This window comes from Sipha flava, unplaced genomic scaffold, assembly GCF_003268045.1.
Source record: "Sipha flava isolate LNK unplaced genomic scaffold, YSA_version1 257_pilon_pilon, whole genome shotgun sequence".
Lineage (NCBI taxonomy): Eukaryota > Metazoa > Arthropoda > Insecta > Hemiptera > Aphididae > Sipha > Sipha flava.
The window spans coordinates 291,693-311,593 of NW_020272911.1; the positions used below are offsets into that span (position 1 = coordinate 291,693).

Sequence of the window (19,901 nt, forward strand, 5' to 3'; positions counted from 1 at the left end):
GGATGTATTATATAAATATTAATATATATATATATATATATATATATATATATATTTTTTAGAACTTTCAGTATATTACTATTACAGTTTAACAATTACAATCTACAATTTAAATAGAATTTAAATGAGCATATTCGTATATAAACACAATATGGTTAATACAGATAATACAGATAATAGAATGTAGATTATGATAAACACAATCCAATTAAAAATTAAAAAACAAATAATACCGAACAGATACAATATTAATAGGTTAGGTAAACATAGTACAATAATATATAATGGATCAAAAACAATTAGAATGAACAGATATAGATTGTGTATACAACAATTAAATGTTTGTAATATTGTTAATGAGGTAATAGAGAATGGACTATGGAATAAGTTGTTTGTTTAGAACAGTTGTAAGGAGCGTAATTAGAGGATTAATTAATGAAGAAAGTACAGAAATAAATTTAACCAACGACATATCGTTAGTGTGGCTATCAGTGATGGGAAAAATCCGGATTCGCTGAAGTAAGAAAATCCGGATTTTTGAAGTTCGAAATCCTGATTTTGCATTCAATCCGAATTTCGGATTTGAAAACATTGAATTAGTATTTTTTCAAGAACTTTTTATAGTTAATACAAAATAATTAACCATTCTCAAAATTAAATGATATTTTAACCTAACCTAATTAAAAATCTCATATACATGTGTTTATGTAATATTAAATATATAAGTATCATAAAATAAAATTAAGTTATTATTAGTTGTATCTCCAAAAATAATGGTACGTAAGACTTGAAATGTTGATAAATTATTAAGATATCTTATTAAGACCATCATCATCTTGTCAGAGAATTAAAATAACGACTAAAAAATGGTGTTATGAAAGTTATATGATTACAATACAGAAATTTGCAATAATAAACCCAAATCTCAAATTTTCTAGCCTGAAATCCGAAATCCAGATTTCATTCCTATCACTAGTGGCTATTAGGTAATGGGATAGTATAAAAATTGGCAACGGAGGCGAAAGAAACTTTGGGAAGGTGAGGAGGGTGAGTTTTAGGTTGATGAAACGAGAGTACAGTATTCGAAAAATTCGGTTTTGAATGAAACGATTTACTGCGTTTGAGAAGTGCTTTAAATGATTGGCAGCCTCTGTAGTTGGAAGTATGATCGCCCATGCAGAAAGCGCATTTGGCTGGACTGTCTTTGTCTTTAGTGCAAGTGTTTGTGGAGTGGTCGCCCCCACACTTAACGCAGCGTGAGGATGATGGCAATAGTTTGCAGTGTGACCGTAATTCTGGCAGTTTATACACTGGGGTGGACCACTATTGGTCCTGTAAGGTAGTTAGACTTTGATTTTGGTATGCAAAATTGAGGACGAATTTACAATATCTTTGTTATTGGTGTTGAGTTAAGGTAAAAATATAACACATTTCACAATTAACAAAATTATGCAAATCCTTAATATATTTTGACTTAAATAATAGCATTGATAATAGAATAGACTATTCTATAATCAATGATACAAGGTATTCAATACAATATGCTCTTCATATTTCAAACTTGTAAAAATTTTAAATTTTAACCTAGACATCGGAGAAAATTCCGGGGGGGTTACAACTTCTTACCCCCTCCCCCTGCGTGCACCACTGGGTCTTGGGGTGGTGTCTCACCTCCCTCCCTAACGAAAACACCAGTCGGCGGTCGGACTTGTTTCATTATAGTCTAGAAAGACCTAATTTTACTTATGGAAAACAAATATTACATATTTCGTAAAACAGTGTATATGTTACGGGCAAAGTAGGAAATCCGGGCATTGTGCACAATGCCCGAACATTTTGGCCAATGTAAGAATGATCATTTTTATACTCAAATTTGTCATACATTGACCGGGCATTGTACTAGATTGCCCGGGTAAAGTGTACCCTGCCCAGATTCAAGTGGGCAAAGTGAATTATACAGTGCGCTGCACATTTTTATATCAAATTGCATTTATACGTAATAATATCACTACAAAACTATAATTATATATTTTATTCGTACACAACAACGCCACAGCTGCGATAGTACGAACCGAACCGTAATCTAAACGATAAAATGATCACACAGTATTGTAGATAATATTTCATAATCGAATCGTTAAATTCCTATTCGATATTTTCTAATGATTATTGTCACGACGGCGACGTCACGTAGTCTGACATTGTAGTGTAGGTAATGCAGTTGCGTGTAGTGTTATTTTTTCTTTTGGTCAACGTTTTTAACTATTTTCTAAGTATTTGTGTACTATTTTCTAACATAAAATGGAAAAAAAGTTTAATGAGAAGTTTAACAATTTACTATTAAACAAAAATGCAAATGCTGTATTTTTAAATAAAGTAAAATACGATGAATTAATTTTAAAAGTGAATAATGTGAAAACTAAAACCACAAAAAAGACTGCAGATGATTACAAATTAATTAAAAAATACGATGTTGTAAACATATCAGGGATTGAAAAGTTAGTAGTTCCAGTATCCGAAGGTAATTTAATTAAGTATTATGTTTACAACGAACAATTGTTTCAACTTCTTAATGAAACACATACATCTGTGGGACATAGAGGTAGAAACCGTATGGAGTATGAATTGAACTTGAAATATAAAAATATAACAAGGGAGACTATAATGATATTTTTAAATTTATGTGACCACTGTCAAAAAAAAGGCAGTACAATTAAAAAAGGTTTAGTTGTAAAACCTATACTTTCATCAGAATTGAACTCTCACTGTCAAGTGGATTTAATAGACATACAAGCTCAGCCTGATGGCGATTACAAGTTCATAATGGTCTATCAAGATCACCTTACGAAGTTCGTAATTCTTAGACCGTTAACTCATAAACGAGCTGAAGAAGTAGCTTAAGTGTTAATTGATATTTTTACAACATTTGGAGCTCCGGCAATTTTGCAAAGTGATAATGGAAGGGAATTCGCCAATAAAGTTATTATTGAGTTGTGTAGTATGTGGGAAGAACTTAAGATTGTCCACGGAAAGCCTAGACACTCACAAAGTCAAGGGTCTGTTGAAAGGGCCAACCAAGATATTCAAAATATTCTCGCAACATGGTTAGCCGATAATAATTCAAGAAAGTGGAGCGAAGGTCTTAAATTTGTTCAATTTATGAAGAATCGGAGTTTTCACCATGGTACAAAACTTTCGCCATACGAAGCTATGTTCGGAACACATGCTAAAGTTGGCCTAAAATCAACGCAAATTCCAACCGATTTAATTTCTACTTTATCAGAGGAAGATTTAGAAAAAGCTCTAGGCTGTGGAATTAATATCGAAAACATAAACGAGAAACACGAAAAAAGTGATGGAAGTGATAAGGACAGTGCAAAACAACTTTTTTCTGATGAAGATGAAAACAATCAAATAAAATTGAGAATAGAATCAATTTCTTCAAATCGATCGAATGCTGCTGAAAATCTTAAAGTACAAGCTAACAAAATGAAGAATTTATCTGAAGACCTTTTTTTTCCAGGAAAAGAAGAAGAAAATGTTAAAATAAAAATTCCTGATGTGGATCGAGCAAGATGTGATCTTAGGTGTATTCTGGGAGTTATACTTTCTGGTAATTAGTTTTAAAATAATTTTAATTATAAAATAACTTTTAAATTAATAATTTTTTTTATAGTAAAAGATAATTTATATGAAATTGGAACAAACGAGGGCAGACTACATCAACTCTACAGTCGGAACCAATTCACAATATGTAAAGAGGTGTTTATCCAGGCTAATGATGTACCACCAGTACAAATTTCATTAAGAGAAGTGGCAAAAAAATCTTCTAATTTGGGTGGCCAAGGGTACGATAGGTGTACTTGCAATACATTGTGTAAGACCAACCGGTGTAAATGTAAAAGATCTGGTCGTCTTTGCAACTCAAAGTGTTATAATAGTGGTTTATGTGGTAATAAATAAAGCAAATAAATAATAATTTTAATTTAATAATAAATAAATTAAATATTAAAGCTGTGCAACTTTATTTATTTTTAATAATATTTTTAATATCTTTATTTTTAATTTTTTATATAATATTCAATATTTAATCTACTGTACCCAAATCTAATTGGGCACTGTATACAATGCCCGGGCAACATTAACTTATTCCAACTTTGCCATGAAAATCGGGCATTGTGCACAGTGCCCGGTCATTGTGCACAATGCCCGACTTTCTACTTTGCCCGTAACATATACACGATTACAATTTATAGAACTACTTATTATATAATATGAAATTATAAATTATAATGAAAATTATAATTATATATGTATAATTAAATTGTCAATTTTAAGAACGTGCAACACTGACACATATATACATGTTAAAAAGTAAAATTACTACTACATATAGTTAATTATACTACATACTATATTCGCACTATACATTTTATTGGATATTAATAATAACGCGTTACTATGACGTTATAAAATTAATTTTTTCAACTAACAATAGTTCCAACGAATTATTTGTCGCATCATCAACGGAGATGTAGTGAACACATACAATTTTCTTCAAAAGTTTCATTATTACTTTAAAGTTTCAAGTATAAGTGATTTTAACTTGTTTAACTTTTGTTTTTTTGTTGTTTTTTTTTTTTATCTTTACATCACATGTATAAGCTTATTGTGCCATTAAATTGTACAGATTGATATTATTTTAATACAATTAAAAAAAAAAAAATAAGAAAACTGTGAAAACAATTATTTTTGTAATTTATGAAAAAATTACTTAAGTTATATAAACATTATTCTAAAATGAATTATTGGAAATTGCCAGACACAATTTTTTTCAATCATCTTTTTCATTCTAGTATACTATACTTTTAGGCATGTGGAGACCTGTATTTCAAGGGGTGTCTAATATACTTTTGGGCCTTATCTTAACAAAACGTGTAAGTACATTTAAAAAATTATAATTTATAAATAGCTAAATAAACATAAATCAAATTTTTTATTTAATATTGTATTAATTAGTCCCAATTAATATGCATTCCTCGAATCTTGTATATTTATTATATTATTATTATTATTATTATTATATATTATATTATATTTATCAGATAGCTATAATTATTTAGATTTGTATTTTTGTAGTCAATTTCAGCTTTTATATTATTATATTAAGTTTTTGCACGAAAATTTAGTCTTAGTTTTTATACGAAATATAATTTATATTTTACTAAACATTTTAGAATAAATTACATTTAATTTAAACAATATCAGTTCAAATATGAACACCTTACTCTTAGACTTAAATTTTAGGGTCCAATTTACAATATTTCGGGGAATGCTCTGTCACAATCGACACCCCTCGTGGATTATATTATACTCTAATAACTGACCATTTTAATTTTGCTAGTTGTAAACATTGGTTTATATTTTTTATTTCAAAATAAATTCTTTGTAACATTTTTGCTGCATACCATGTCTTGTGATTATACATAAGTAATTAAAATTATAATTTAATTTAATAAGTTAAATATTAATTCAAGAACTTCAATTAATTCAAGCCTCGATAATGATTCGATATTGGAATTAAAAAGATTTGAAGTATTTTTATCATTAATATATCAGGTTAAACCTCATAATTAGCATACTACTAATATTTGAAGCGAGTGAGGTGTGTACGTAATACGTTCCTCGTTGAAGTTTTCAAAGTAAATTTCGTTGAACTTTGTCATGTTTTCAATACATAAACATAACACTTCAAATAGTAACAGTTTCGTGTTAAAAATACTTGTTGAGGGGCAAGTTCAATAATTTGACGTGAGCGTTAAATTTCTTGCATATATAGTAAATAAACGTACGTCGCTTCATTAACTCTACAAGCTCTGGACACTGAAAAAGAACGCTAACTTAATAATAATGGGTAAACAATATGGACTATTCAAACAACACCACCTGTGGGTGCTCAGAGTACGGTTGGAATTTTTTTGCCCTAAAAACCGACAATATGCCCGCCACCCTGATATACCGATGAGGTAATGCTTCGGATGGCAGATCACCATAATTTATTTTTTCAATGTCACAATTTTTTTTGAAGCAAGTACGAGAAATTCCCTCGTACTCAATAGCTCACGATATATTTTACAGGTATGTTTTGGATGACCGTGAGACAGTCTCTTGCAGTTACCCCTTATATAGGTGTAGAAAAAAAATAAAAATATTTTTTTACACTTCTTGACGTCTTGACAAATCCCCCCCCCCCATGAGGACCCACCTTGACGTGGTGGGGGAGCTTGCGTTCCTCAACAGTTCCGAGAACTATGCCAACGGTAGTTTACTACCAACAGGGTCTCCCATGTTGGACAGGTCGACGAACTGAGGGCTGACAAAGCGGTCCTCGACAAAGGGTAGGACGGGCTCTTCAGCCTCGGGTGGCAGCCGTCCTAGAGAAAGGAAAACCTTGATCAAAAACCCCCTGGCAGTAGGGTTAAAATGCAGTGAAGGAAATCACTTAAAAAACCACAATATGCACTATCAAAAGTCAACTATTGGTACCACCTCAGGGGCTTCGAAACCCCAGAGGTCGGCAGGAGTGGGTGGTTCCGGTGTCAAAACCGGAACCAACGTAGCGGGCCCACTCCGGTCATCCAGCGACCGCGAGGGTGCGGGGGTGGCCGTCCAGGCCCCCGCTACTCTATCCACTACTGGAACGAGGAAAAGACGACTAGATAGTTTGGAACAGTCCTCCAAGTCGAGTTGGTCGGGATATGATAAATCTTTCAAAAGGAAACCTTACAACACTTATGGAAAGCGATCGCTATACGACCAGGTTGATCAATTGTTCTTAAAGAAGTTTACAATGGATAAGTCCAACAAGTGGGAACTTCCAAAAACAAACACTATGCTGAGTCGAAGGAAATGGGAGGTAAATAAATATATATTATTGTTTAAAACTATTTGTATAATTAAATTTCAATCAAATTTGTAGATGCAATATAATTTATTTAAACTTATCATGCCACATTTTTATGACCAAACTTTAAAATAAAGATATTCTTCCTGTACCATTGTACAACATATTTTATTATGTTCAAATTTATTTCGGTATGAGACTACGTTTGCAAATAGTACAGTGTTTATGACTTCAAATAGATTATACTATTACCTATTAATTATCCTTGTGAACAAACTATTTACCCACTTGTATAATTATATTTTAAAACATTAACAATTTTTTAATTTAATGACTAGTGTTATGTAATTTTTAAAATTATGTGTTTAATATATGAAATGATAAAACTTTGAAAACATTAAAAGAGCGATAACGCACTTTTTATAGAAATAAGCTGTCCTCAAGTCTACCTCACCATTCTTTTTTTACCTAACTATTTGGAGAAATGATAGAAGTCCCAGTCATGTACTTGTTAAATTGAATTATTATTAAGTACTTAATTTTATTTTTTTTTTTTAGTTATCAGATTTTATCACTTTAAAAAAATCATTGAATATTGTCAAAGATAAACATGATGATTTCAACTTGACGGAATGGCATAAAAATACCAAACAAAGTAATCCAGCCGATAAAGTTCTATATAAAGTTAGAGGAGCTAGGCGTCCCGAGTTATTAACTACAGTTTGGTTGAAGTTTTATGAAATATTAAATGATAATGATACCTCAAAAGATTATTAATGATGGTAAACTCTGCAGTGTTCATCTTTGTGAAGCTCCAGAAGCGTTTATTACTGCTCTAAACCATTTTATTTATAACAGAGATATTAATGTTGAAGTTAATGATCTTATTTTTTAAGTTTTTTTGTTTACTAACTTATTTTTTACTTTTTTTTTTTTTTTTTTTTTTAGTGGGATTGGATCGGTGTTTCTTTGAACCCGTATCACGAGGGAAATGGTAGTACTGATATGATTAGCAATGATAGATTCATGTTTCATACAATGTGCCATTGGTTTTTCGGTAAGGATCAATCAGGAGATATTTTCCAAAAAGACTTCCATAAGGATCTTTGCACCCATGTTAAAAAACGTTTTAGAAAGAAAGCACGCATGGTAAGAAAAACATTACTTTAATTTTATTATATTTATATTAATTTTAATAGTTATAATTATAACTTTAGTTGTAACTAAAGTTTGATTTTTATATTTTTTTAGGTAACAGCTTACTGTATAGTAAAGATAAATGATCAGAGAAGACATTTACATCGACAACTAGAGTTGTTAGAGAAACCACCCGTTGACGAAACTTCTTAGGGTGTTTCACTATTCGTTTGTAGGGGTTAAGTGGAGAAAATAACGCGGTACCAATTTCTTTTCAGCCTTTCGGGGGAGGCACAGGAGAAGGGATATCGGAAATAGGTAAGTATAAGTCTTTTTCGAAGTTGTTTGAATGATTATTTTAGGAATTATGGTACCGAGTATAGTAATTTGTAGCGAATACTGTGCACAAATAATTTGTAGCAATCTATAGAATGCAGGGCCGTTCCGAAGGGGGGTGTCTCCCACCCCCTCCCAACGAAAACACCAGTCGGCGGTCAGACTTGTTTCATTATAACTTAGAACGACCTAATTTTACTTACGGAAAATAAATATTATATATTTCGTAATACAGTGTATACACGAATAAAATTTATAGAACTAATTATTATACAATATAAAATATTATTATGTACCAGTATATATATATATATATATATAATTAAACTATAAATTTTAAGAAAGTGCAACACTGACACATGTATACATGTTAAAAAGTAAAAATACAATTACATATAGTTAATTATATTACATACATTGAGTAAAAAATTGTATTCGGCATTTTTCATATTATTCACCCCCCCTCCTTGATTTTCATCTTCAGGATGACCCTGCATGTCAACACCGAAATGTAATATTAATATATTAATAATATAAATAAAATTATTTTTATTATAATTTTCTAGGCGTGTACTGCAATATTTAAAAATTGCAATTTAAATTTATTAATATTGTTCTGATTTTATGAAATATTTTATAATTTTGATAAATATACATGCTTTGATTAATCATTTTATTTGTTATTATTTCTGTAGTAAGTATCGATTACAAGTTATGGCATAGGCCTACGGTTTATGGTTATAAATTGTATTGAAATAAATTATAATCTATTGCCTATGTCCTGTGTGAAAGTCTATGAGCCTTTTTAATATTGAAAAAATTTACAGATATATATATATACGATATATAGATATAATAGAGGTCGATATATCGTGGTGTCGTTATTGGGTATGCAATGTATAGAAATTACCATTTATCGATTGTTATCAATTTTTTGCCATCCCTATACACTCGTACTGTGGCGGGATACCGTTACCGCTAATAAGCAGCGCTTCCGCCGTTGTGCGCTCACGGCTCACTTTTTTCATTCTATCGTATAAGAGCGTTACACCTTCTTTAATTTGGTGTTTTAATATATTCTTCAGTTGTTTTCCTATAAATAGTATGTTTTTGTTTTAATGTATTTAACCTGATTTATTTATGAGTAAACACTAAAAGTATAGTTTATTTAATACCCCTCCGTTAGAGAACTACGAATACATTGATCAAAAAGTTCAATCAATCGAGGATGGCAAGCCAAACACTGGGTGGGCTGAATTAGTATTCAGCCACAGCAACAATCGTCAAATGTCATCAGTCAACCAACTTTTATTATTATTCTGAACAGTCCATTGTATTATACTCACAAAGCCTCCGAGTTCTACCGATGTGTCTCTAGGGACACTACGCGGTACGGCTCGCAGATCACCATGTATGTGCTCCCCTTACACGGTGAGTGCGCAGTAAGCCCCTAAAAAAAAGGCCGAAATGTCACAGAGTATACAAGTACTTATTTATAAATATATGGCACTGCACAACGGTATAAACTGTATAAGAACCATATGTATACGAATATTTATGCGAATAATATGCTATTTCTAAAGTACTTTTCCAAACCTAATATTTTGGAATCGTTTACGTATCATATTATTCGTGTCTTTTTAATAGCGTGACAATTTATATTTAACCATCTACCAACCACTTATCGATCAAAAACTCTTATTTTATGTTTGATTATTGAAGAATTTCAGAATAAAATAGGATTTAGACTTAACGTTCGAAAAAGTTTAATTTAGCTAATGTAGCTAAATTGTATACATATATCCACATATAACCTTCCTCCAAAAATCTCAGAAGTAATATCCCTTCAAATAAATCTTCACCACCACTTTTTACCATAAGAAATATAAGTCTCACTAAAATATACTTTAGCCTTGTATATACAACTATACATCTCAACAACATGTAAATATATACACAAATAAAGTACAATATTGAATGGACATTGAATTGTTAATTGTAATATACATGCAGAGCGTGCAATAACAAAGACTATACTAAAATGTTAAGCGACAAAATGCTAAACGCGGAAACGCGGAAAACATAATTTCCGAAACCCACGAATATATTTATATAACGTACATATTATATTGACCGTTTTCAAACTCGATTACAATTCGAACAATAACAAATTGTGACCCAAGGGTAATCCGACCATATATAATACTATTGTAAGGCAAACCCGGATAGAGGTGCAGAGGGGGCACATCCCTGGATGTAAAGAGTCAATTGTGTTTTTAGTTTAAAACTATACTAAGTGGTTCGTTCATTTCAACTACAATATGAAACATCATAAATCTTAGGATGGTAATTTTTTTTTTAAATTCAAATACTGCACGTTGAATGCCTGGTACTATCCGTATTTTCGTTGACGGCCACATGAACTTAAAAAGGTCTATGTATTTAAGACTCTGAGTAAAACTAGTAATATGCTAAATATTTAACATTCAATAATAATACTACTTATTGTCATAAGAATCATGTACATGTGTGTGTGCATATGTCAATAAATTTAATTCTTAATATAATAAGTTCTCTTTGATACTACATTTTTTTTCGTTCGTTATTTATTGGCTAATATTCACATCATCTTTAATTATTAAAAATATAAGTTCACTTCTCATACTTGATTAATAAATTTAAGAAATTGCAGTATTAATTTGAATTATGACTGAATATAGTATTATATTATATTGTACAGTTGTACTCATATAATATTATATAGTCGTCACGATCAGTGAAGTATTGCTAAAATAAATCATAGGTATACGCTTTATTTCATGTAGTAACTGAATCAAAAAAACTCGCTCATGGACTACTGTTCAGTATCGCCCGACTGAATAATCATTTTATTATTATTATTATTATTATTGATCGGCTGTCAACAAGTGTGATTACGATTACACCATTATACAGGTATCCGATAATTCACTCGATCGATAGCAATATTAAAGCCCTTTAAAGCATAAAATATAATCACGGACACCCCTACCCTTCAAAAAAATAAAAATACATATATATATATAATTTTTATTACACGGCGACGGGTCAACTAAAGTGATATGTTTTCGAGTTAAATTGAAATGTTCCTTAGATCGTACTGTCACGTTATATTACTTTACGATTACGATAACTTTATATGGTATATTAGATTATCATAATCTAAGTTTTATATTTAAAAACATTGTCGTCTTTCAGGATGCTTTCAAATCTTTTAACAATTATTATTATTATCTTAAAAAAGCTAACGAAACAAATTTATTTTTGGCTTATTTAAAAAAAACTCACAGTCACCCCGTGGATCTCCAAGTAACCATTTATGGACCCCCAGTTAAGAACCTATGCATTATAGGTATATTATATAATCTATAAACTTTGTATATTGAAGATAATGTGAAATTAAAATATACTATATACTATTATTGTACTATTAACTATTAAATTTTTGAGTATTAAGAAATTTAAATTGAGTGGTCCGGACCACCCTCTCCTCTTTGGGTACACTCTTGGATACGCCCCATATCATATACTCTCTACTCTGATAGGAGAATCTGTAGCAAACCAACTTAAAAATATACCTTTGCCCAAGGCCGAATTGGACAAATTCGGCCCACCGAATTTTCTGTATGTTACCGGCCCACTTACTAACTGGTGGCCCTTGTCCAAATTTTTTTAATCCCATATTTTAATAGGTGCACTAATCTTCAACTTTAAACTATTAATATTTTCGGTTAGCGGCCTTTCATTACTTAAAAGGCCAAAAATTGTCACGGCCCACCGAGTTTTGCTCGGTAACTCGCCGGGCCAATCCGGCACTGCCTTTGCCTAATAATATTAATAGTCGGAGAATTCTAGATATCTCAGATAATATAAATTATCAGCTTATTGATAAATTAAGAAATAAAAATGTCGCGGATTCAGCTTGATGAAGTAACCGATAATAATAAAGATGAATATTTAATATATTATGTTTGGTTTACAGATGGAATAGATATTACAGAAGAATTATTATTCTTTGAGGGAGGCGTGAAAAAAATGTTAATTATTAGGGAGCCTTGAATGAAAAAAGTTTAGGAACCGCTGATCTAGTCACTAGTCAGTACACCAGAATCATTCGCGCGGTGCGTTATTCAATTTCCGTAATTCATGTATAACCTTGAAAACAATTAATAAAATACAAAATTTAGTTAATGAGCAAGAAGTGTAAGTTCATTATTTATAATATCCACTTTGACCCCTACAACTACACATCCTTAATTATGACTGTTTGATAACAAAAACTTGATGTTAAATGATAACAAATTTGAATTTTTCATTAAAAAAGAAAAATAATAATAATATATCGGATACCAAATCATATCATATATATAACCACAAGTTTTATTATTTATATTTGTTAAATTTCAAGCTATACGATGGATATGGCCGTACACCCACGTTTCATCAATTTCTCATAAACTGTACGCTACGGATAAAAATAGCGTATTAGGTATACGCCGTATACTCCCATATATCCTCCAATACACCACTGGTCACGATCACAAAAACAATGTATTGAATGTTCATAATCAGAGCTCGTAAGTACATGCATTTGCATATCAATTTTGCAAAGTTGTATTTAATGCTAGATGACACAGAAATCCATTTCAAGGTACCACGGTTAAAAATGTGAAATCTTATTTTGCATGTTTTCGCATATTTGGCATGTTTTTGTTTATTTGACATATTTATGCATATTTCTATTTTATCGGGCATATTATACAACATTCTATTAATATCGATCAAAAATCTAAATGGAAAATATATATAAAATTAAAAATAGAAATTGTACTATTTTTTCTTTTTTTTATATTCTTGATACTCGGACATTTAATGAATAAATTTGTCCAAAAGTTTCAGATTTAAATTTAATTACTGACAAAGACGTACATTATACACAGTTCATGAAGGCTCAAGAATAGTTTTAAATAGTATTTAAAGTCTATTTTTTTTTTAATTATAAGATAAAAAAATAAAATATAGCTATAAAAAAATTGAATAGATAATTTATGTAATTTCAAAAATTATTTATGATTTATTTAAGTAAGCATTTTTTAAGTGCATAATTTTAGATATTTAGTGCATATAAATGCATATTTTTAACTTTTTAAGGCATATTTCAAAGCATATTTTGCCAATTTTAAGTGCATAAATGCATGCTTATTTAGGCATTTTTTAGGGCATGAACTTACGAACCCTGTTCATAATGTTGATAATAAAATAGTTTTCATTAATTCTATCTATTAGGTCTAAAAATTAGATTATATTAATTAATTAGTCACATAATCACCTAGGCATAAACATGATCATCTATAAGTATGTTAACTACTGTACTTACCTATGTACTGTAGTTACATATCGATTGCGAAGTTCATATAGTCCGTAATATTTCTATTTAACAAACCGCTAAAAACTAGTGTCACGCAAGTTTATGTGGAATATTTAACTTAATACTATTAACTAAATGTTGTAACGCATGTATTTAAAATGTAAATGTAAAATCAGTTTTAAAACCACTAAAAAAAAACTATGTTTAATAATCAAGAAAAATTTGATGAAATTACCTTTAGTTCAAGAAAAAAGTGGGTCTTAAACCAAGGCAGTAGTACGAAATTCGTGTGCAATATGCACCCATATCAATAGCAGGTAAACTATATACACGGAATCGATGTTGAGTTACTACCTAGCCACGCGGTCTTGCTTCCCTTCACGTGCATGCATGTCATTTACAGACCATGGTTACGATTATTGTTTATGTTTAGAGTATTTATAAAGTTTTTCCCTCTATAGATGGCGAGACGTGTAGAGTGCTGACGGCGACAACAACAAATAATAATAATACATGTAGTTTTAATAATATTATCGTTTTTAAAATTTGATCGTCAAGGATGTAGTGGTGTATTATCAAGATTACGATAATATCCATTTTAAGAAGAGATCATGACATTTTCGGAGTCAATAATAATGTTACTTATTTATGGTCATCAGAGTGTATTGCTAACTTCGATCCATTTTTAAAAACACATTTTGACTTACGAAATTGTAAGCTCAATGAAAAATTGTCTAGTCAACAGGAATTGAACTGTTGAATAGATGAAGTTTTACAAGCAAAATACTACTCAATAATAAGTTATGGATTTTACCCGTTTTTTATATGTATTACTGTTTTATTTTTTTAAGAATCATGATAATTGTCATTATTTGTAGCACTTTAAAGTTAAAAGTTATAAATTGTTACACTGCATGTTTATAATTATTTATTTACAATATTCAGTTATCGACAATAAAGTGATATGTTTATTGTGTACATCATAAATATAAAGTTCTTTAGAAATATACAATTTTTTCCAAATACCAGAGGCCCACAACCGAGTAATGGCCACTGGGCCTCCAGAGTCCTTAATCCGGTCTTGAACACAACGTGTAATGAATGCAATAATTCCATAATCGTATCCTCATATTTCAAGGTTATCGATAGATCCGCGGCGGATTGTAACGCGTCCGTTTACAATGTAGACTCTACATAGTAAATACAACTGTAGTTTACGAATGTATGTCATTATATATTGTTATACATGTTAGTGGCGTATATTGGGGGGGACCTAGTGGGCTACAGCCTCCTCCCTTTCGAAATGTTTTAAAAAACTTAAAAATTATTTTAAACGTATGTTATATTTTAATGGTGCTTTATGCTTATTTGGAATTTGCGTCCAACGTCAAATCGTTTTGGGAAATTCTGTAAATGAAATATACATAAGTGTCTTATTAGTCATTCTTAGATAGCAGTGGTAATTAAACTCCATCCATAGTCGCCTTTCCCGAAAATATTTTCTGTATACGCCACCGATATATGTTGATTATTTTTAGACCTCGATCTGCACATTTCAGAAGATTATGCAGTACATCTATAAGTACGGTATACATAAATACACGACTAGTAATTTGTACAATGCCATAGCTCTCTATATTATATTGTATTTCCTTAATTCAACGTGCGCTTTATGATCTGGATTATTTTTTCCAAGCGTCGATACGTCTCGTTTACTTCTCACTCGTGAATGTCGAGAGCTATTTCGGTTAAAAGATTTCCGTTTACGCACGTTACTCCGATGAACACATTACTTACACATTTTTTGCTGTACGGAAAAAAACGCGTATAGCGCGTCATTGAAATATGTACACTGGACTACACGTTTACGTCGCACACACACGTCGTGTTATTTTCATGGAACAATAACACATCGGTATTACGGAACATGAAGAGACGAACATTTCGTGAGTGTTATTATATATACGCCCACATAAGATTAAATACATTTTATGTATGTCACAGTTAATGTTGAAATTCAGATAACGTCAACGGCATAGGTTACGTTCAGACTGTAACTGTTCAATTCGATTTTTTCACGTACGGGTTTTGATGCATGGCAGTCAACACACAATTATTGTTATAGATTCACGTGTTCCACTCATTTTTTATTGGTATAGAAATATTTATAAGAAACGTTTGGTACATCGAAGATTCTAGGTACATCATCTTTTAGAGAATGATGCATGACGTGAAAAACGTTTTGAAAAATTTTACTTAAACCTGACTGAGAACAGAAATTTTATAATTATTTTTGTATGTTGATGGCTAATTTTGACAATCTATTATCAAGACTAAAAAAGGATTCTACTATGTTGAAATACTATCGTCTTCCATTTTAAAGAGCTTAATAATAATAATAATAATACGCGTCGAACATACGACTGATTGGATGAACGAAATAAACGAATTCGATGACATTTTGTTCGTGTGAACGAAACAATACAAAGACAAGCGCTACTTAATCACGTATACGATAAAAATACATTCGAGATTTATTGAATCATAGTGACAAGTTTGTACGGTATACGGAAAAAAATATATCGTGAATACGGAATTTTTCCGCGTGGGCTTCGTGTGAACGTACAAATATAACATTCGCTGCCACTGCTCTTTTCGATAAAATCCCGTAAACGGTATACGAGAAAAATATCGTCGTCTGAACCATACGCGGTCGAAATAGAGTAGATTTGCGTTTTAACCGATGTCTCAATAAACACGAAGTGTCAACCATTATTCGGATAGTGTTAAGAGCAAGGGCTTGTCACTCGAATAATTTATTCGGATTTCGGATGTTGAACATATTCGTGTGTTCAAACACCGTAATACAACATTTAAACAAATGTTTGGGTGTGAATAACCGTTATTATCCGGGTGTTAAGTGGTCAACGAAAAATCGTATTTTTCATTGGTGGAGGGGGGAGGCTGAACCTCCCGTCAACTAATGAAATATTTATATTTTTTATCACCTGTCTATGTAATAAAATATAAATTTCTTATACAACTGTGCAACAGTTTTTTAGACCAAACTATCAATATGTTAATTTCAATAAATAGTTGAACTACGATTTACTTTCGGGGAAGAGGGGGTTATTTTATACGTGTACGAAGCTTATAAATTATAATATATATTAAAATTAAAAATACTAACACTATGTCCTACTCCTAGTAAGTGGCGAGCACGTATATCAAATGCGACAAAAAAAATTTATTTTGTTTTCTGCGTTTGTATTTGTGGTGCGTGCACATCACTAAAAACGCACTAACTAGGACATAGCGTAATATAAAAATAATAACAATAGTTTGTACTTACGAATGTTACGATGAAATTATTACACCAACGAAAATTGACAATTACACGCCACAGACATGTACACTACATGCCATACACCGAACAAATACGATTAACGCGAATAACAATTTAGGTAATCATACGCGAGATATCAATTCTATTTCAGATTTACAGTAATACAATAAATAACAACTTTGTGATTCGTAAAAGTAACTACGATAACCATAACCCATTAAATTATAAAAATACGACGTATCCACTTGGGATAATTTTAAAAATAGTATCCCAGTTGTTTACAACATAACATACCATTCACGCACACCTGTCAATATGATATATTGCTGTCGTCTATATTTAGATAGTTAATTAATAATTTTGTACATTATTTGTGAAATTATTCCTATGAATAATATTATAATAATATTTCACTATTAAACAAATAATGACAAAATTGAAATAACTACAAAAAATACATACAAAATGATATGTCACATAAAGATTGTAAAATAAAAAATTTTCGGGTTTCGGTTAATTCGGGTGTTTTAAAAAAAAAAACATTCGGGTTATATGGGTTTTGTGTGTTTGATTTTTTAAGGGTTTTTAGAGGTGTTAAGGGTTTGGGTTAGTTCCGGTGCAAAGCCCTGGTTAAGAGTGAAATATATATTCAAAATTATGGTAAACAATTTTGATAGCATTACGCGTGGTTTGCCGCCATGGTGTCATAATTGTAAAAAGCGTCGAACTGCTGGAGCATAATAATTCAGATATTTAAAAATACTTTTACTTATAGCAATAATATAAAAGTTTTAGTTTTAATATACGCTGAGTACGACATCGATCTATGGTTTTGTCGGTCCGTTATCCTGACATAACCCGTACTCTATATAATATTTGTCCGACGGTTCCGCGTTAATCATGGAGTCATAAGGCGTATAATGCTCATAAGCGTTTGGGTGCACCACTACAGGCGCATACAAATAACATTCACGGACGCAGGACACAAGACTTTCACGAACGTGTATCGCGACGTAAACAAGCGGCGGAGAAACGCGATGGCTTTTTTCAGCCCCCAACGCGCGTAATAAAGTAAACCGTTCTGTTGCGGTTTACCGCGTTGAAACGATTTTACGCGACCGCGCGGCACCCCGCTTTCGCGACGACTTAATAAAATACATGCGTCGTGGCACAATGATATTAGACATACGGAATTAATCACGGGGTTCAATGCGACGAATCGGATAAAACGCCGTTTTTTTCAATTTTTATTTTCAACAGTTCGGGGAAACCATCGGAGAACGGTGAACGTAAAAGACGTACAGGTCGACGGTACCTTCCGTTAGTGGCCCACCGTCGGCGATAGTACACTTGATGGGCACACCGTGATTACGTCAAAAGCTACGGCTACATTGCAACCAATCCTGGTCCAACTGACCGACCGACTCCGACCAACATCCGATATTTATGCGGCTATGTTTAAATGATTTTAAGTTTTTTTGTATGCATTTATTAAAAGATTATAAAAACGGAAAATAATTTAAAACATGTATTAAACCTAGAGCATATCCTGATAAGTTTAAAGAATATTTTAGAATGAGTATAAGTACCTATGATTACATATTAAATCGTATTCCAAATGATCTAAAAAAATACGGTAATTTTTGGGAATGTAGTCGACCGAATGAAAAACTCGTTATTACTTTTTATGAACTTTTTTCCTGCTAAACACATTGTTACGTATGACACACACTGAGTACGGAGAGTGTTGGTAGATTGATTTTATTTAAAATAATAAAAATAGTATACTTGATTTTGATTACATTATGAGTGTTGTTCATAATATTGACTATTTATTTAACCCAAATTTTTCGACTAATCGGATGAAAAACAAATAAATTTGTTTTCGGACCAACATGACTGACCGGTCGGTACGTCGGAAACGGATATAAATATGGGCATTATCGATAACGGTTTTGTTTTCCTTCCGATTAGTCGGATCCAGTCGAATCGGATCGGAATCGGTTCCAACGTACGGAATTTCCGTACGGCTATCGTGCGATGTGAGGGGCTGCGTGAGGATGGACGGAATAAACGGATGCGACGGTGGGGGGGTCGTAATCTTCGTGGCACGCGCTACGAGACACCACTTACGGCGATTTTATTGCGCGGCGTTGCTGACGACGAGCGATATCGGAGGGTGGTCGTTAACGACCGTTCGTAAACGTGCGAGATTTTTTTTCCCTCTCCCTCTCTATCCTCGCCCTTCACTTCTGCCATTTACACAGTCGTTCACACGTTGTTCGCGTCGCCCGCAAATATCGCGATTACGAGGTTAATGTGTTCGCACACACACACGCACACACGCACACACGCACACAAGTATACGAGAGTACATCGTACGCGTTGCGTTTTGTTGCGGTTTACGATTTTACTGGTCAGGTTTTATCGAATCTAAAAAGGTGCAATAAAAAAAAGTAATAAGATAATGATTTATTACCATGCAAAAAATATATAGACACTTGGAGTGCAACCGGAAATATACATAATCAATTGAGTTATAGCTTTGATTAAATATACGAATAATACTAATAATATATATATATATCAATATTGTATACTTAATCAATGGTCTTGATATTTATTTCCGTTAAAACGTGATTCTCCAGTATTTTTTATGTATCTGTAACGGGTGGTTGTCCGTACAAGAGTATAAGTTTGGGAAACGCTACGACAGGTGAGTTACATTTGAAATGTGAAATCTTTGGTGATCGATGCCTAGAATATTTAAG

The 19,901-nt window shown here is 31.7% G+C and overlaps 2 protein-coding genes across 2 annotated transcripts; both read left to right on the forward strand.

The window, feature by feature from the left end:
* The first annotated feature begins 2,940 nt into the window (after window positions 1-2,940).
* LOC112684766 (KRAB-A domain-containing protein 2-like) lies at window positions 2,941-3,550 on the forward strand. The gene is made up of 2 exons (XM_025556429.1): window positions 2,941-3,474; window positions 3,524-3,550. Exons 1-2 carry the CDS (start codon window positions 3,001-3,003, stop codon window positions 3,548-3,550), a joined length of 501 nt encoding a protein of 166 aa, XP_025412214.1. The 5' UTR covers window positions 2,941-3,000.
* LOC112684767 lies at window positions 3,474-3,963 on the forward strand. The gene is made up of 2 exons (XM_025556430.1): window positions 3,474-3,587; window positions 3,677-3,963. The coding sequence occupies exons 1-2, from the start codon at window positions 3,560-3,562 to the stop codon at window positions 3,961-3,963; spliced, it is 315 nt and encodes a 104-aa protein (XP_025412215.1). The 5' UTR covers window positions 3,474-3,559.
* The last annotated feature ends 15,938 nt before the right edge of the window (window positions 3,964-19,901 follow it).